General features: G+C 43.0%; 1 protein-coding gene across 2 annotated transcripts in view; it reads right to left on the bottom strand.

Annotated features, from left to right (window-relative positions):
- Positions 1 to 11,852, bottom strand: part of KIFAP3 (kinesin associated protein 3) — a 72,801-nt gene extending 60,949 nt beyond the window's left edge. The window contains exons 1-7 of one of the 2 annotated variants that reach the window (XM_083743834.1): positions 11,714 to 11,852; positions 5,929 to 6,060; positions 5,070 to 5,224; positions 3,734 to 3,789; positions 2,906 to 3,047; positions 1,113 to 1,212; positions 776 to 900 (exon numbers count right to left, since the gene is read on the bottom strand). In XM_083743834.1, the coding sequence (XP_083599960.1) occupies positions 776 to 900; positions 1,113 to 1,212; positions 2,906 to 3,047; positions 3,734 to 3,789; positions 5,070 to 5,224; positions 5,929 to 6,060; positions 11,714 to 11,775 (772 nt within the window). In that variant the 5' untranslated portion in view covers positions 11,776 to 11,852. Of the gene's footprint in view, positions 1 to 775; positions 901 to 1,112; positions 1,213 to 2,905; positions 3,048 to 3,733; positions 3,790 to 5,069; positions 5,225 to 5,928; positions 6,061 to 9,715; positions 9,930 to 11,713 lie in introns of those variants that run through there. The other variant, XM_083743833.1, reaches the window with a different exon arrangement.
- Between the last annotated feature and the right edge of the window lie 8,379 nt (positions 11,853 to 20,231).

Genomic DNA, 20,231 nt, shown 5'->3' with positions numbered 1-20,231 from the left:
AGTCATGAGTACAAGCAGTCTGATGCAATTCAAAGCCAGGATCTGACAACTTCTATAAGTAAAGCGATCAGATTAAAGGTAAAGGTAAAGGGACCCCTGACCATTAGGTCGAGTCGTGACCGACTCTGGGGTTGCAGCGCTCATCTCGCTTTATTGGCCAAGGGAGCCGGCGTACAGCTTCCGGGTCATGTCATGCCAGCATGACTAAGCCGCTTCTGGCGAACCAGAGCAGCGCCATTTACGTTCCCGCCTATTTATCTACTTGCACTTTGACGTGCTTTCGAACTGCTAGGTTGGCAGGAGTAGGGACCGAGCAACGGGAGCTTACCCCGTCGCGGGGATTTGAACCGCCGACCTTCTGATCGGCAAGTCCTAGGCTCTGTGGTTTAACCCACAGCGCCACCCGTGTCCCAAAGCAATCAGATTGGTCTAAGGCAATTTGCTGTCCCATCCCTATAATGAACAGTGAGCTCATCCCATCGGTGTGCATCCTTATGTAGTCAAAATGACACTATCCAGTCTTAAAGAGAAGTAATACCTGGCCTGCAGAACTTTAGGGTAGGAACCCTAAGAGGGGACCCTAAAATACTCCAATGGAGACTGAGTGTGCTTAGTGAACACACAATAATGACTGGATTTTTTAAGGGAAGGTGGTTGATTGGCTGGAACTCTGAACAGGAGCACTAAATGCTACAATAATGTGTTGCAGTCCCACTTGTCTACTACAGATAACAAAGCTAAGGTGAAGGCTAAGATAAAATTACAGAAAGGATATCGGCTTTCTTCTTCTTCGTGAGTTCTTCCTGCCACAGCTCATGCCTCTTCAATTCATGATCAATGATGTTCATGCAGAGAGCCCCAATCTTGTAGTGTGTGATAAGTCCATGAAACTGAGAAAAACTACATTATGAAAAATACCAATAAAAAAAAAATCAGACCAGGGTGATTGGCTTTGAAACAAAACTTCTATTGCCAGTCTAACACACACAAAAACAGATCAGTGATGTTGCAATGATAGAGAGGTTCAACTCTGTGCTTCAGCATCCTCATTTAAAATATATATATTAAATTTTCAGAATACATTCATATACATTATAAATTATGTGACATACCTAGAGAAGCAGAAGAAAATATAAATGATATTAGTAGCGAGTTCTACACTTTGTTTCCAGTCCTCTCGTAGAACTCTGGCCAAAGCACCCAGTGCAGTTTCTAAAGAAGGGGGAGAGTATGATCAGTCTCAGCTGCGGATTACACTGCATCAGGAAGCAAACATTCTTGCCCCGTAAGACCATCTGAAACATGCCACAAAATATATCCTGCCATGTTACTTTAGAGTTGCCTCTTCAATTCATGATCCCTCTAGAACTTGCTTTACAATATGCTATCTAGGCACACAAAAATGGCAAGCAAGTTTGCGTTAGGTGCAGAAAGCAGGAATGAGAACCAACCTCTAACTTAGATTACTGCAATGTGTTATATATCAAGGCTGCCTCTGAAGACAGCTCCGAAACTTCAGTGAGTGCAGAATTCAGCAGCCAGATTGCTCAACTGGGCAAGGTGCTTTGAGCCTATTGCACCGATCCTGGCCTGACTGCACTGGCTACCAATTAGTTTCTGGGCCCAATTCAAAGTGCTAGTTTTGACCTATAAAGCCTGAACTGGCTCAGGACCTCAAGGACCGCCTCTCTCCATATGAACCTAGCTGCAACCTAAGATCATCCTCTGAGGCCCTTCTTCGTGTGCCTCCTCCAGAAGAGGTCTGAAGGGTGGCAACACAAGAACAGGCCTTTTCCACAATGGCTCCTCATTTGTGGAATGCTCTCCCTAGGGAGGTTTGCATGGCGCTTCCATTATACACCTTTAGGTACCAGGTGAAGACGTTCCTCTTTAACCTTGCCTTTGGCTGACTGACATCCAATGCCCTTTTAAATGTGTTGTGGAAGGGGACATTACAGGGTTGTCTTTGTTCTTATGTATTTTGTGTAATTTTATGTTGTGAATTGTCCTGAGATCTATGGGTATTAGGGTGCTATAAAAATTTAATAAATAATTTTTTTTTAAAATTAAAAATGATAAAGATGAAAAATAGCAAGGAGCAAAGATGGAGAGGTATAAAGAATAGGAGCCAGAAATCAAAGCAAAAGACGCCAACACCAGAACAAGACAGTCAGTGTCTAAAGAGCTTCCACTTCAGCTTCTCAGTGCTAGAAGTTAGAATTCTGTGTCTCAAGGGATCATAGTTTAGCAAACCAGTGGCTGAAAAATTCCTGGTTCAAGTAACTGTGAGGCAGAATGATGCATATGCATATTAAAAAATAAGTAATTAAGATAAACCTAACAAACATGCATAAAGACTACTAAGTCTAACCAGGGCGGAGAGGGTGAAATGGCTGCTGAGTGATACTGAGGACTCTGTGACTTATAAGGTGTCTGTCTATGCCCTAGCAGCTAGGAACAGTGCTGTTTTTCTTAAAAAATGTTTAGGGGTACTCTTATTTTCCTACTCATATTGAAATACTGCCCCTCAATGAGGCCAAACTTAGATTCACAAAATGTTCAGGGGTATGCATCCCCCAGAAAAAAGCACAGGCTAGGAAGATTAGGAAGAAAGAACTGAATGGGCTAGTGGTTAATTGCAAAGGGGACTCTGAGGACTAATTTGCATATTTTTTTGAGAATTACTTTTTATTCTGTGCAATAAGAAGTTTTGGTGGATTTGATCATGGTTTTACTACATATGTATGCTGTTCTGGTTTTTGTTTTCCTTCTCTGGATGATGCCAGGGCCTTTGGCTGGTACTTATCTGAAAAGCTTAAATAAAAATCTGACTACTAAGCCTGCTCCATTTACTGAGGCAAAATTCCCTTCACAAGCTGAAAGTTAGAAATAAGCCTAAAATTACCATTAAGCAGAAGTTCTTCCAGATTATCAGGATTTCTGGCCAGCTGCAGAATGAGTGCAGAGCCACGCACTTTATCAGGAATATCTTCATAAAGTAGTTCAATGTATTCGTCCATGTCATTGATATTGGCTACTTCATCAATCTGAAAATATCAAGTAGAGAAAAAGAAAAATACTGCAGACACACCAGGAAACAAATTGCAAGTACTTATATTCATTTCTTATTTTTCATACAAGTAGTCCAACTGAATTTAAAGGATAATTCGTATAAGTAGCTACTGAGGAATGAAATCTTGTCTAAACAGGTTTGAAATGAGACACAGAGATAAGTATGATTGAAAACTTCAGGGGTGGGGAAGATAGCCATTATGAACATGAATGTGATACCCAAATTAATCATTTTATTTTGTAAAGTGTCAGTTTACGTATCATTAAACACAGTAGTTAAGCAGCATGAAATTATATCAAACATTGTTTGAATTTTTTAAAACAACAACAACAAAGTGCACTACAGAATCACAGAATCGTAGAATTGGAAGGTACCCTGAGGGTCATCAAGCCCAACCCCCTGCAATGCAGGAATTTCAAGCAAAGCATCCATGACAAATGGCCATCCAACCTCAGCTTAAAACCCCTTCAAGGAAGGAATTCACCATTTTGCAGTTTTACAAAATGGTTATGAAGTACATTATTATCATGTACTACTGCATCTTTCAGTAATTTTTAAACTTCGTCTAGAATAGATGAATTCATTCCAAACAAGTCAATGAGATGACAGAAAAGTTTAACTATACAGTATTTAAAATCCACTAACTTGAACAATGCCTACCTCCATCCCTTCAAAAGGTGGTGGATCTTTTGGCTTATTGGATTTTTCCTTCTTTTCTATGGAAAGAAAACAAGGTCATAGCAATAAAGGCTCCTTTAACATTCTCGCTTTATTTTAAACCGTCTCTTTATGTTCAGCTCAAAAAAGGATCTGGAGGAGAACTGAAAAGTGCTGGGTCAGTGGCACTCATACATCCCAAAGGCCTATGCATGCTTGGGGAAGTTCCATTGAAATCCATAGTTTACTGATTTCTAGGTAGACGTATTTTGAGGTCAGGGTATCAGTCTAGTCCATTATCACAGATTGCCACTTAGGTTACGCACAAAAGAAAAGAGCACACAAACTGCTTCTCTGGGCACACCTAAGGGGACACTATCCCTCCTAGCAGCAGCTCATCGCAACCTAAAGAATGTCATTCCAGAGGAGCAGCTGCCATTAGAAAGGCAGAACCACTAGAACGCCTATATTATGCAAATCCAATTGAAAATGAATGAAGGATGAAGCCCCTTGGGGCGAAACAGGGGAATATCCAGGAATTCTTGTCCCGTCTGCCTGTGCCAGCATCTACCAGTGCCAGTTTCTTATGTCTACCAATCTTATCATCATCATTAGACACTTAGAAGGCTATTCCATGGTACTCTCCATCACATAGAAATATACAAGAGAAGATGAAGAAATGAATATACTAGGGGACTGACAAAATAGGAATTGCATTTTGAACATACTGGACTTGGTGGTTAACTGAATAAGCTACATTTTAATATGTTATGTCACGGTGTTGATTTTGACATTATGAGAAACTGTATTTAATTTTGAGAAGTAGTTTCTAGTAAATAACTTTACAATTGCTATTATTTGTCATTAGAAAGGCAGCATGGGTGTAGCCAGGATTTTTGTTAGTGGGGGCCATTGCTGAGCTTGGGAATCATGGGTAAAATACTCTGTAAATAGGACATTGCAGGGGGCTATAATTTAATGCAACCTTTTAGGATCCCAACCTTAAGGACTTTCCTTCTACCTTCCCTCTTCACCCCCCCCCCAAAAAAAAACACTGATCAGAGTTAATTGAAAGCATCATGCGGCATCTTTCTCTATCTCACTAAATGCACATTTGGGAAAGAATTTTCAACAACAAAAATGCCAGCGATATTGCTTGATTAATGAAAACGTATTCATATTTTAGTGTTCTTCTACTTGGCCGGTTATGTTTTCCCCAGAAAGTTGTTTATCTGGTGGAAAGAGAGGCTGCCTTCACCACTGCTCTTCTCCCCTCAATAAACAGGTAAAAGTGAGAGGTGCCTACACCACAGTCTGCGTTTAATCTTGTTTTGCCCACCTTTTGCCGATGAGGTGTCCCTGCGGTTCTGCAGGTAATACAGCAACTGTTCTACCTCTGCTAGTTTGGAGGGGTGAATAAGCTTGCATTCTTCCACCACCTTCCGAGCCAGGGAAGAAATGTCTGTGTTCGCATTGAGACTCTTCAGTCGGATGCTGTAAAATATAATCCAAGATTTTTCACTCTTAGCTAATGCAGATCTCATATACAGGTGACTCCCCACTTATGTGGGGGTTGCATTCTGTGGGGAGCCCACTGCAGCACATACAGTTCCCCCCCCCCCGAGCTGTTGAGCGGGGTAGCACAGCAGCAGCGAGAGCTCCCACATGCCATTTTGGAGGCCTTGGAGTCTTTTTTCTGGACTTTTGGCTCATTGGTGTCCTGTTTGGGCTCAAGGGAGGGTCTCCTAGTGAGCCACAAGGACTTTCCAGCTCTCCCCCACCATTTTGGGTTAGAATATTATGCTTTTTGTTTTTTAATGAAATATTTGGCTTTTGAAAATCTTTTTGACACTACTTCTTCTTCTTCTTCTTCTTCTTCTTCTTCTTCTTCTTATTATTATTAAATTTGTCTACCGCCCTTCATGCAAAGATCACAGGGTGGTTCACAACATTAAAATACAAAATGGGAACACAAAATATATAATAAAAATGAACAAAAGCCAAACCAAACCAATAACGCTCCTCCCAGTTTTTTATATATTATGTAGAGTTGATATAGTTTACTATATGCTCAATCAAGTCTCAACTGATTTAGGTTATCGAAAATTTCCTGATTTAAACTTTTTGAAACTTTAAAAATGAAAAAAGCTAGACATCAAGGGTATTTTAACAAGAACTTCTGAATACTATAAACTTACATTTTTTGACACTCCTTTCGCTCTCCCAGCATAGGATCTCCCATCTCCCCAAGGATGGTAGCTTCCACTTCATAGTGAACAATAAGTGCCTTTTCTGATGGATGTACATCAATATTTCCCCCTTTTACCTTCCTGTTAAGTAAGAAAAATTACGTGTAGCAATTATGCTGGGTGATAAGAAAAACATATATTTGATACAATAAGTTCAACTTATATTTGACCCTTTTGACTTCCAAAGGTCCTACCGCCCTCCTTAGGCGGTCTCCTGCTACTATTGTATTTCTTTAAAGACTGGTTTGTTATTGGTCTTTTATGTTTTAAGCAATATGCTCCTAAAGTCCTTTTTTTCTTTTTAGCATCCCTTATCGACTTGCTTGTATTTCTTTGGCCAAAGTGTATGTTCCTTTTTGTTCTCTTCATTTGGATAAGACTTCTTGGCTTTGTCTCTCAGTACAAAGCCTTACTGTCATGTTTTGCTCCTGAAATGTGGGATACAACTAACTACTATTAAAACCATTTCTAATGAAAAAGCCATAAGGAAAAACCTCTGATCCTAGAACAATAAGAATGACAGAGCCAATTACCGCTTCCCATCACCAAAACAAGCAGATACAATTCTCCTTTTCAGGTAAATAGAAATTTTTGTTACCTACACAGAACTTTTAGTGCAAAATGTACTTTAGACTGTTTTGTTTATTCTTGGAATAGTCAGCTGAGGCAGTTACTACTATTCCCATTTTGACAAATGGAGAGCTAGCAAATGCAGATTTTTCTAGGAAAGCAGTATCTACCAGTTCCAGGCCATATTTGCATCATTCATCATCCCTGAGCTCCACTGACATGCTCCAGTGTGTCATCTAGCTCAACACATTTCAGTTGCTACAACAGGCAGAAAAAGCACTGTGGTCCACCAAAAACCTTAGCAATTTTCACTGAGGGGTTGCTGTCTGAGAACCACTGATACAGGAGATGCTATTTCAAGCAGCTGTCTCAGAGTATCCATGGATGACACTTCAGATAGCAATCAGCACCTATTATTTGTCACAGTAACGGATGAGGAAATAAAGCTGAGCGCACTACTTGGCCTTCCATCTACCAGGTGTACTATCAAGCCACAAGATTATAAAAAAATATAAAGTACTGCTGCAAAACCCAACAGTGATCAGAAAGAAGTCTCACAAACAGGGAATGAAGGTCACAGCCCTCCCGTTGTTTGTTCCCCAGGAAGTAACATTCAGAGACATGAATGTTAGCAGCCACTGAAAAGTGCCCTCACATTTAAAGTTTATTCTGCTAAGTATCATGCCTTAGAAAGATGCCCTTGCACTGTCTGCTTTCTTCTTGCCATGAAGCAGTGCAAAAGCTTCCAAAAGCACTTTCCTGTGGCATTGTCAAGCTCTCCCACCTATCGCTCAGTGGAAGAGAATATGTGCCTTGTGAGCAGATGGTCCCCTGAGGTCCAATCCCCCCACTGGCCAATGTTCGAAATTAGCAAGGTGTCAGCAGCATTTTACACTTAGCTTTCAACCACTTGCGACCAAGTGAAGATGTCTGGGTGCCAGGATGGCACTTGATCTCTCACCATCTGCAGATGTATGCCTGGGGATCATTAGATCCAGACTCCTTTCACACACTAATACCCCATCCTGTAGAAGTCTTATCAGTTACTAGCCAATCCTGTAGAAGTCTTATCAGTTACTACCCAACTTCTAGAAGACACCTGTTTTTATATATGTGCTGGAAGCTGCCCAGAGTGCTGAAGCAATGATTCTTCAACATCAACTTCATTGGATTGTTCATGTTGTTCAGATGCCTGATTATCGTCTTCCTAAGCAACTACTCCATTCCAAACTTAAAAATGGAAAGCGTAATGGCAGTGGTCAACAAAAGAGGTTTAAAGATGGTCTCAAGGCAAATCTAACAAAATGTAGTAGAATCACCAACAACTGGGAAACACAAGCTTGCGAGGGCCCCAATTGGAGAACAGCCTTTACCAAAGGTTTCATGGGCTGTGAAGACGCTCAAACTCAGGACAAAAAAAGAGGAAGGCACGCTTGGCAAACCCCCACTGTGATCAACTCCCCCCTGGAAACCAGTGTCCCCACTGTGGAAGGATGTGTGGACCCAGAATTGGCCTCCAGAGTCATTTACAGACTGACTTTTAAAACCGTGTTTATGGAAGACAATCTTACTCGACTACGACGGATCGCCAAAGAAGTTGGCTAAGGATGATGGGAGTTGTGTTCCATCCAACACTTCATGGGGGGACCTGATTCGGAGCAAGATGAGCCAATGGTCGGACTCAACCTGAGGCAGCTTCCTCAATCCCACTAAGTTCTCACCCCCACCTCAAGGTCCCTGACCTTTTCCCCCCACCCCACCCCAAGGACCCTCACCAACAACTGGGAAACACAAGCCTGCGAGGGCCCCAATTGGAGAACAGCCTTTACCAAAGGTTTCATGGGCTGTGAAGACGCTCAAACTCAGGACAAAAAAAGAGGAAGGCACGCTTGGCAAACCCCCACTGTGATCAACTCCCCCCTGGAAACCAGTGTCCCCACTGTGGAAGGATGTGTGGACCCAGAATTGGCCTCCAGAGTCATTTACAGACTGACTTTTAAAACCGTGTTTATGGAAGACAATCTTACTCGACTACGACGGATCGCCAAAGAAGTTGGCTAAGGATGATGGGAGTTGTGTTCCATCCAACACTTCATGGGGGGACCTGATTCGGAGCAAGATGAGCCAATGGTCGGACTCAACCTGAGGCAGCTTCCTCAATCCCACTAAGTTCTCACCCCCACCTCAAGGTCCCTCACCTTTTCCCCCCACCCCACCCCAAGGACCCTCACCTTGTCCCCAAACCCACCGCCAACTTCAACCCGCCACCCCACCCCCAAGGACCCTCACCTTCTCCCCCCACCCCACCTCACCTCAAGGACCCTCACCTTGTCCCCAAACCCACCCTCACCTTCTCCCTCCACCCAAAGGACCCTCACCTTCTCCCCCCTCCCCACCCCAAGGACCCTCACCTCCACCCACCCCACCTCAAGGACCCTCACCTTGTCCCCAAACCCACCCTCACCTTCTCCCTCCACCCCAAGGACCCTCACCTTCTCCCCCGACCCCACCTCAAGGACCCTCACTTTGTCCCCAAACCCACCCTCACCTTCTCCCTCCACCCCAAGGACCATCACCTTCTCCCCCCTCCGCACCCCAAGGACCCTCACCTTCTCCCCCCACCCCACCTCAAGGACCCTTACCTTGTCCCCAAACCCACCCTCACCTTCTCCCCCCACCCCACCTCAAGGACCCTCACCTTGTCCCCAAACCCACCCTCACCTTCCTCCTCCACCCCAAGGACCCTCACCTTCTCCCCCTCCCCACCCCAAGGACCCTCACCTTCTCCCCCCACCCCACCTCAAGGACCCTCACCTTGTCCCCAAACCCACCCTCACCTTCTCCCTCCACCCCAAGGACCCTCACCTTCTCCCCCCTCCCCACCTCAAGGACCCTCACTTCCTCCCCCAACCTGCCCTCATCTTCTCCCCAAACCCACCGCCATCTTCTCTCCCCTCCACCCCCGGCTTTTTCTCCACCTCCCACCATCTCCTGCCCGACAGCCCCCCTACCCCAAACCTCTCCGCGACCCCCTCACCGGCGCCCCTCCCGCCCCCAAACTCGTTGACACCTGAGGGAGGGGTGAGGGGAGAGAGGGGGAGGATGCTCGGCCGGGGGGGGGCGTTTCGCTGCCGCTCCCTCAACACCAGGCCCCGAGGCGCTCTACCTCTTGAGGTACCGGGCGTCCTCCCCCTGCATGGCGGCGGCCGCGGTGCTGAAGCGCGAGGGCGGCTGCGAGGGGCGCCCGTCGCCGGCGGACATCGGGGGGGAGGCAGAAGGGGCGGGGAAGGCGCCGTTGCCAGGGAGACGGAGAGAGCGAGGGATGGAGAGGCGGCAGGCGGAGGCTGAGGGCAGCGAGGCGCAGGCGCAGGTGCGGCCTCCGAACTGCGCAGGCGCGCGCGGCGTCACGAGGGGGCGGGGCGAAGGGCTCTGAGGCGGTTGAGCTCTGTCAGTTTTGGAATATTTTCTTATATGTCTCTCTGTGAGAGACTGAATTTTAATTCAGTTAATGCGTCGTTGTTGCTTTTTTAATGTTGGGCTTTCTTTTTTTCTGTGTTTTTAACTTTTCTTGTTGAGTCCCTCAACGGGGGGTGGGGGGAGGCGGGGTATCAATCAATCAATCAATCAATCATAATATCTATTATTTGATTATTGATGTAAACCCTCAAAATGTATTTTCTATAGTTAAATTTTTACCTCTGTCTTCAGTCCATTTTATTTTATTGCTATGGCTGGTGCAAATAAAGATATTTTTGATTCTAATAATAATAATATATATTTTTTAATGTTGGGGTTCCTCTGTGTTTTTAACTTTTCTTGTTTTTGTAAGCCGCCCTGAGTCCCCGTCGGGGCGGGGGGGAAGACGGGGTAGCAATCAATCAATATTTATAATACCTATTATTTGATTATTGATGTAAACCCCCAAAATCTATTTTCTATAATTAAATTTTTACCTCTATCTTCAATAAATTTTATTTTATTGCTATGGCTGGTGGCTGATGCAAATAAAGATTTTTCTAATTCTAATAATAATATATTTTTTAAAAATGTTGGGGTTTCTATTCCTCTGTGTTTTTAACTTTTCTTGTTTTTAGTCTGTAAGCCACCCTGAGTCCCTGTCGTGGGGTTAAGTCTCGCTGTGTTAATAGAATTGTGGAGTTGGAAGAGACCCTGAGGGTCATCTATTCCAACCCCCCCCCCCCGGCAATGCAGGAATCTCAACTAAAGCATACCTGACAGATGGCCACCTAACTTCTGCTTAAATATCTCCAAGGAAGGAGAGTCCACCACCTCCCATGGGAATCCGTTCTACTGCCAAACAGCTCTTGCTGTCAAAAAGTTCTTCTTGATGTTTAGTTGGAATCTCCCTTCTTGCCATTTGAAGCTATTGGTTCGGGTCTTTCCGTCTGGAGAAGGAGAAAATAAGCTTGCTCCATGAGACAGCCCTTGAGATATTTGCAAATGGCTATCATAGCTTTCAGTCTAAACTTTAATTTGGGATTGGGATGTACTGTACAGCTCTGATGCTTAGCAGACAGAGGAGTAAAGGATTTCTGGAGGGACTTTGGTAAAAAATCCTGATACGTTATGGTGGTGTCTTTCTAGTGAGCGATGCCACTGTCAATTCTAATGAAATATTTCCATTTACAGACTGGGAAACTGAAACAGCAGTCCTATACATGCCAGTAATGGCCCATATGAGTTCATATATGCAAAAAGACAAAAGCAAGCAGCGTGGAAAGAAGTTTTCATTATCTGGAATATTCTGGGAATGGCTCCCTAGATATTAAACTGATCTCCATGAAGATGGGTGGGCCATTAAAAAAATATCCATTATCTCACTGCTAGTTAATGGAGTATTATAGATACTTGTATGACAGGAATGGTTTTTTAAATGGGATCTTTTTCTGTGTGAAGTTATAAAATGCATGGCATTAGAATTCAACTCAGAATTTATTTGCATTGCATGTGATGGGAGAGTTTCCAAGTTTGTTTAATAGAAAATAAGACCTCAACCTTACTTTGTGTCTGTAGTGTTTGTTTGTTTAATTTACTTTAACTGATTGTCTTTAATTTAACGCAAAAGGCAACCTACAAATGGTTGTTGGTAAAAATGGATATAAAAGGGATCTCTGCCCATAAAATGAAATTATTGCAGTCCTACCTAGTTATGATGCTGAAAAATGGGTCCAAGGCTTCCTGCTGTCCAGGTACTTCGCCCATCATGATGGTCTGTGATGTTCTTTTAGCATGTGCTAAATTGATACTTTAAAGGCAGCTTTGGTGAAAAGGGCATTGGTGTTGCTGAGACCCAGCATCGTAGTGACCTGTGAACTGTGACATCACTATGATAACTCCAGACTTACTTGCTAGTAAGAAAAGTCACAGTGGTCATTAACTTGTGCTCTTTGTCTTTCTGGCGTTTTGTTTTTCATGCATCTCTAAACATATTTTGCCCTAAAAATAACATTTATTTATTTTTACAAAATTTGGTCCTTTTTTGAGCCAAATTTGTAAGATTTGGATACATTTTAATCCAAATGATTATTGTTAAGTTGTGGGTGAACATATCACACGACACAGTGATTCTTCAAACAGCTCTTGTTTATTCAGAGGCCAGAACAGAACTGAACTGAAGTGTTCAGTCAGCTTCTTATATAGAGCTCCAGTATAACGTTATTGTAACAACTTTCTAAAACTATCCAATCACTGAACGTCACTTTCGATTCCTTATTTGCATAACTATCTACAGTATCCCCCTGCTGGCCCAGGGTGAGAACTTCAGTACATAACAATTATTATGTTCTGATTCATGTAATTGGAGTCCATTTGCTTAAAAATGTGGACCAGATGAAATTATCCTCCTTCCCTATACGTGGGATGTATTTTTAAGGGAACATTTTAATTACAGTGGGCTGGATTTAACTAAGTTGTGCTTACGGAAGCCAGCACAAAAGTCTTGCTAGTGCAGTGGGACTTTCCTCCTTATCCCCCCCCCCCCCCGTGCCTTTTCCAAATTTGTTCAGGAGGGTCAGGAGAACCCTGCAGGAAAAGAAGGGTGAAATGTTTGCAATGACAGAAAAATCTCATTAGTGCGATGTTGAATGCCGCCCTAAATACTTACATCATCATACATCATATATCATTTAATTTGTACGCCATCTTTTGAGCGTTCTAATCATGCTCATGGTGGATTACAACATGAAAAAAATACATAATTGCAAACACAATAAAAGATGTCATAAACAATAATATGTCAAAAAGTACACAACAGAATTCAACAATTTCAGCATAAATCAGAGTAAGTTCTCAAATAAAGATGCAAAAAAAATCAATAGTAGCAACAAGCTCCCCCCCCCCCCCACAAAAAAACCTAAACATTCATTCATTCACCAACAACTTTATCTTCCAAGAACTTCCTCTTTGTTTCATTTTTGCAACAAATGTTTTAGGTAGGTTAGGCTAAGGGATGGTGACTGGCCTAAAGTCATCCAAGTGAGCTTCATGGTTAAGTTGGAATTCAAATCCCGGTCATAGTCTAATACTCTAACCATCATACTCTAGCCCAAGATTCTGTTTAGCCTCAGTTTTTGTAGTTGTAGTCATTCAGGGCCTCACCCTCCTAGGTTGGGTGGGAAAAGGCCTGCAAAGAAATGATTCAAAATAAAACATTATAATGATGGAAACTTTCTCAAGGAAAAGCAGTATAACCTAAGAAGCAGGGATTGTCAATGAGCTTTCCATTGTAACTAGAACACTTTAAATGTTTACCTTAAAAGCTCTGGCACTTGAGATTGTCTTCATCCAAATTTACTAATATGTATTTTACTAATCCAGGGGAAATACTGCCCTATGAGTCCCCAAGGCTTAATATCTAGGTGTTGGATATTTGATAAACTTAACATGGTGCTTTCTTAGTGAGATATAGCCCTCCCGGGAGAGCTTTGTACAACCCAACCCATTAAAAATACAATGTATGCTTCCCTTGTCAGGTCACTTCAAGCATTTTTCTTAAATTTACATTTGCTACTTGATCAGACTCCTTATCCCCAATCTCTGGAGGAAATCTTTAGTCTTTTCATGTTACAATGGTTTCACAGTTACTGGGGACGGATTGATACAAATGTTATTTGAACTACTAGTCCTAAATTAAACAGAGCTGGAGAGAGTCATGTCAATGCAAGGAAGGAACAGATAGAAGTATTTTTAATTATGTTATGTATTATTGTGGTTTTATACTCTAAACCGCTCTGTGATCCTCAAATGAAGGGCAGTTTATTATTATTATTATTATTATTATTATTATTATTATTATTATTATTAATGATTATACAGTACAGTAATAGTAAACTACTAAAAATAAAAGCAGATAAAATGGTTTGTAATATGTTTTTTAAGGTCAGTGAATAGGTCCAAATGGCCACTTACCAACTGATAACGTCCCAAGCTCTGAAGGTAGCTATATCAAAAGCTGTTCATCTATAGTATTCTACTACATTCCATCAAGTTTTGAGGATTTATTTTAACCACCACCTGGCTCTCCAAATAAATGTCTGATAGAATACATATGAGTAGTAAAATTATCCTCCCACTTGATAGAACATTTTTAAAAACCACTGTCTTCCAGCACAAATTATCTGTTGGTGTATACAGTTTGTTGACTTTTCTTTAAAAACACACACAGGCATCCCAAACAACTCAAGGCTAGTTCTCAATTTATAAAACTGTATGCACAACTTTTGACCCACCAAGTTAAATGCCCTTCGGTTAGCTGTATCACATGGCCTGCCAGGAACACAGTGATTGTCTTGCTCTCAATCTCAGTCTAGGAGTGCACAAACTGGGAAGGGATGTCAAGCCCTTTGCAGGCCATGGACTGGATTTGACTTTGTTGGTCACAGGCTGTGCAGTAATGGATTGAACATGGCAGCTGAACTGGAATGGTTCTCAAGAGAGCTCTTATATTTACAGGACCGCCTCTCCTGGTATGCCCCACAGAGGACCTTTTGTTGTTTAGTTGTTTAGTCGTGACCCCACGGACCAGAGCACGCCAGGCCCTCCTCTCTTCCACTGCCTCCCGCAGTTTGGTCAGACTCATGCTGGTAGCTTCGAGAACACTATCCAACCATCTCATCCTCTGCCATCCCCTTCTCCTTGTGCCCTCCATCTTTCCCAACATCTTACATTCCAGGTTCCTATGCAATATTTTTCTTTACAGCACTGGACTTTCCTTTCGCTTCCAGGCATAACCACAACTGAGCGACCTTTCAGCTTTGGCCCAGCCACTTCATCAGCTCTGAATCTACTTGTACTTGTCCTCCACTCTTCCTCAGTAGCATGTTAGACGCCTTCCGACCCGAGGGGCTAATCTTCCAGCGTCATAACTTTTATATGCCTGTTGTCTTTATCCATGGAGTTTTATTGGCAGGGATACTGGAGTGGCTTGCCGGCTCCTGCTCCAGGTGGATCACATTTGGTCAAAACTCTCCACTATGACTTGTCCATCTTGGGTGGTCCTGCTCATAGCTTCTCTGAGTTATTCAAGCCCCTTCGCCACAGCAAGGCAGTGATCCATGAAGGGGAAAGAGAACCTTAAGGTCCATGAATAATCATAGTTTAGAGGTCCAGGGCCCTAAGGAAGTCAGATTGTCCTCCACCTGGGCCAGGGCCTTCTCAGTGATGGCTCTGACCTGGTGGAATGCTCTGTCCCAGGAGACTAGGGCCCTGCAGGATTTAACTTCCTTCTGCAGGGCCTTTAAGACAGAGCTATTCCACCTGGCTTTCAATTCGAACTTAGCCTGATCTTTTATTCCCCTTCCTTCCTTCCCCCTCTCCTTTTTATGAAGATTACCCGCTCTGGGATCCCACAGCTAATTCTTTCCTGGTCTCCTCGCTGGCCTGAATAGGACTAACTTAGCCAGCTAGCCCTGGTGATCATCTAATGTTTATTGGATGGATTTCCCCCCTAAATTGATTTTTGAATTTTGAGTTTATTGTTATTCACATTTTATACTGTATTTTATGCTGTTTTTTGTTGCATCAATTAAGCGTTTTAAATTTGTTGTTAGCCACCCTGAGCCCTGTTTTCTGAACCAGTAAGGGCGGGGTATAAATAAAAATGTATTATTATTTATTATATTGGGCATTGCTTTGTGTGAAAGGATCACCTACACAGCTCTGATAGAACCTAAGGCTCTGTGCTCCAGGTTTCATATCTGCAATCCTACCTTGAAACCCTGGGACTGAAGAAACAAGGCTTTCTGGTATTTCTGTATATAATTGATTCAGCAGTAAATGTGAAATGGCCTCTGTGGAACACATCTGGCGAGCCTCTCTGAGGAGGGAGTTCTGTGATGCCAGCTCCTGTAAGGTCATAGAATGTGAGCCTAATAAAGAGGAAGGATTGAAGGCTGGGAATGCGCAAGGAGAAAAGTCTGTTGATAAAAGAGGGGAGGGGAAAAGGATTCAAGGGAAGAAAGCAGATAGCAAGGCATCAGAAAGTAAAGGAAGAATGAACACAAGTATCAAGATTGACAGTCTGAAAGAACTATATACAAAAAGCAGCCAAGTAATAATAATTTATTATTACAGCCATTGACTGTGTCAACCACAGCAAACTACGGCAAGTTCTTAAAGAAATGGGAGTGCCTGATCACCTCATCTGTCTCCTGAGAAATCTCTATGGGGGACAAGAAGCTACAGTTAGAACTGGATATGGAACAACTGATTGGTTCAAAATTGGGAAAGGAGTATGACAAGGCTGTATATTGTCTCCCTGCTTATTTAACTTATATGCAGAATTCATCATGCGAAAGGCGGGGCTGGATGAATCCCTTGCCGGTATTAAGATTGCCGAAAGAAATATCAACAACCTCAGATATGCAGATGACACAACCTTGATGGCAGAAAGTGAGGAGGAATTAAAGAACCTTTGAATGAGGGTGAAAGAGGAGAGCGCAAAATATGGTCTGAAGCTCAACATCAAAAAAACTGAAGATCCTGGCCACTGGTCCTATCATCTCCTGGCAAATAGAAGGGGAAGAAATGGAGGCAGTGAGAGATTTTACTTTTTTGGGCCCCATGATCGCTGCAGATGGTGAAAGCAGCCACGAAACTAAAGATGCCTGCTTCTTGGGAGATAAGCAATGAGAAACCTAGACAGCATCTTAAAAAGCAGAGACATCACCTTACCAACAAAGTTCCGTATAGTTAAAGCTATGGTTTTCCCAGTAGTGATGTATGGAAGTGAGAGCTGGACTATAAAGAAGGCTGATTGCCGAAGAATTGATGCTTTTGAATTATGGTGCTGGAGGAGACTCTTGAGAGTCCCATGGACTGCAAGAAGATCAAACCTCTCCATTCTGAAGGAAATCAGCCCTGAGTGCTCACTGGAAGGACAGATCCTGAAGCTGAGGCTCCAATACTTTGGCCACCTCATGAGAAGAGAAGACTCCCTGGAAAAGTCCCTGATGCTGGGTGTTATGTACTGAATTGAATAGGATCCAAACTGCAACAGTCTGATTGGTCCTAGAACAATAGGATCCAAAAGGCAGCAGTCTGATTGGTCCTAGAACAATAGGATTCAGAATGCAGCAGTCTGATTGGTCCTAGAACAATGCAGCAATATGATTGGTTGGCAGGAACCACCCAATCATGCTCCAGATAGAAGTGAATCCACAACCTGATTGGCTTACAGTAGAATTCCAGAATTAGCCAATCATGTGCAGCCCATTGTGTAAATAATGTATATAAAGCAGATACTTTGAGGGGACATTCATTCATTCCTCCTCACCACTATGAGCTGAATAAAGAGCATGAAATCACTTTGCGACTCTGAGTATATTTCACTGGGAAAGATTGAGGACACAAGGAGAAGGGGCCAACAGAGGACGAGATGGTTGGACAGTGTTCTCGAAGCTACCAGCATGAGTTTGATCAAACTGCGGGAGGCAGTGGAAGACAGGAGTGCCTGGCGTACTCTGGTCCATGGTGTCACGAAGAGTCGGACATGACTAAACAACAACAACAATAATAAGTGGCATATCATATAATTTGGCATGATGGTTTGCAGATGGGTTATTTTGTTGTGTGTCCATTATTGAATTTGTGACTTAATTGGTTGTTTTTAGTTATTAAAACAACCATTTAAAAAAATTATTCTGCCATGCTGAATGCTGTTTGCCCAGAGTAAAAAATGGGCAAAAGAGATGAATGCCTGCTGCAGCCTTGGAACCTTAGATCCAGACTTGGAGCAGGCATATTGAAATCAATGAGGCTTGTGGACTATTGTTTTCAGTTGGTCTGAACGTATGACTAAATCATTGGACTGAACCCAATAATGGCTCTAACACAACACCTAAAAGCTATTATTACCTGTTTTCAACCTTAGAGGAGCAAGCAGGCCCCCATTTGAAGAGTAACTAACCAACAGAGGGCCACATGCCATATGAAATAGTTCTTGCTCCTTGAAATTTATGGCCAAAAATATTATAGTGACCTCAAGCAATCACCCATCCCCCCTTCCAGCAAGAGATCAATATTAACTTTGAATCATTCCCTTATTATTATTTTTTTTGGGGGGGGGGAGATTTTCAATATAAAATGTATGTTCTAAATATACACTACCCAGTAAACAAATTTTTACCCTTAGATACAGCACATACCTTTTTCAGAACCTCAAACTCTGTATCCTTCCAAAGCAGTACAATAATGAGCAGCTGGTTTTCTATTGCCCGGAGAACTACAGTTGGATAGCGAGTAATCCAGCATTAGTTACAAGTTGAAGGACAAACAGTTAGTACACAGTATCAGAAGATGGGTAATGTACACTCCACCCAATAGTTCCTGTTGGAGATTTTTGACAGAATACCCTTTTTCAAAGTGGTTTCTCTCTCACTGATGGAGTCTGCCTTTCTTGACTACAACAGAGAAGGACTTTGAATATAAGGACTAACTGTATCTGTGAGTGTGAGTGTGTTCACCCAAAGTCCACCACCAGCTGTAATAATAATAATAATGATAATAATAATAATAATAATAAATAATAATTTATTTATACCCCGCCCATCTGGCTGGGTTTCCCCAGCCACTCTGGGCAGCTTCCAACAAAACACTAAAATACAATAACCTATTAAACATTAAAAGCTTCCCTAAACAGGGCTGCCTTTAGATGTCTTCTAAAAGTTTGGTAGTTGTTGTTCTCTTTGACATCTGGTGGGAGGGCGTTCCACAGGGTGGTGCCACTACCGAGAAGGCCCTCTGCCTGGTTCCCTATAACTTGCGTTCTCACAGTGAGGGAACCGCCAGAAGGCCCTCGGCGCTGGTCCTCAGTGTCCGGGCAGAAAGATGGAGGTGGAGATGCTCCTTCAGGTATACTGGACCGAGGCCGTTTAGGGCTTTAAATGTCAGCACCGACACTTTGAATTGTGCTCTGAAACGTACTGGGAGCCAGTGGCCATACCTCTGCTATGTGGCCCCTGAGTACTCACTCACCACCCCATGTGGCCGAAATATGGCCCACTCCTAGTTTAAGTGTATCCCCCCCAAAAAAAGAAAACCAGTTTGCAGTGTTTTGAAAAATACAGACACATCCAAAATACCCTAAAACATTAAATACAGTAGAACTTATTGCTAAATGCCCCATCCTGTGTCTTGCTGCAGCATCAGCACCGGGGGGGGGGGGGGCATGTTTTGGTGCCATCAATTTACTTTGTGCTTCATAGGGTAACATAAATGCAAAAGGGAGGGGGGTGGAAGAGATGGCATGTCAACAACTGTGTCCGCACAACATGACAAAATGATGTGACGTTGCCAGCGTTTTCACAATGTAGCAGTGCAACAGGCAGTTATGCCCATACAGATATTTAGGATATGGCTGGCATATGTTTGGGACGTGGGTGGTGCCGTGGGTTAAACCACAGAGCCTAGAAGTTGCCGATCAGAAGGTCAGCGGTTTGAATCCCTGCAACGGAATGAGCTCCTGTTGCTCAGTCCCTGCTCCTGCCAACCTAGCAGTTCGAAAGTACGTCAAAGTGCAAGTAGATAAATAGGTACCGCTCCGGCAGGAAGGTAAACGACGTTTCCGTGCACTGCTCTGGTTCGCCAGAAGCGGCTTAGTCATGCTGGCCACATGACCCGGAAGCTTTACGCCGGCTCCCTCGACCAGTAAAGCGAGATAAGCGCCACAACCCCAGAGTCGGCCACGACTGAACCTAATGGTCAGGGGTCCCTTTACCTTTACCTTTGGCATATGCTTATTCATGGCCACTAAATGCCACTTGCATTAAAAAAAATTTAAAAAAGGTCTTGCATCAGCTCAGAATGAATGAAAGTGCAAATTCAGGTTTGACGAACCTCCAGGGGAAAGTTTCAGGGATTGCAAGCAGCTACAATCTGAAGAAGTCCTTGTAGTTCTTTTATGCTACAGATACATTATCGTTAATGTAGCTGACCTCTCACATGCCCTAGTGCATGATCATGTTGTTTTTGTATGGCTCTGAGCCCTTACCGATTGTGGGTGGGTTACAAACCTAAAGTCATGGCCTTTGTATTGGGAAACAGTCCTATGGGGTGCAGGAGTAGCCATGGGACAATGTTTCTGTCCCTTTCAAGAAGAAGCTAACGCGTTTTAAGATGGGAGGTAAAGTGACCTATCTAAGAGCAGATATACTTTTCCCCTGTCT

This window comes from Podarcis gaigeae (genome assembly GCF_964106915.1).
Source record: "Podarcis gaigeae genome assembly, chromosome: 6".
Taxonomy (NCBI): domain Eukaryota; kingdom Metazoa; phylum Chordata; class Lepidosauria; order Squamata; family Lacertidae; genus Podarcis; species Podarcis gaigeae.
The sequence above is the reverse complement of the archived record's forward strand: the minus strand, read 5'-3'. Positions and strand labels throughout refer to the sequence as shown.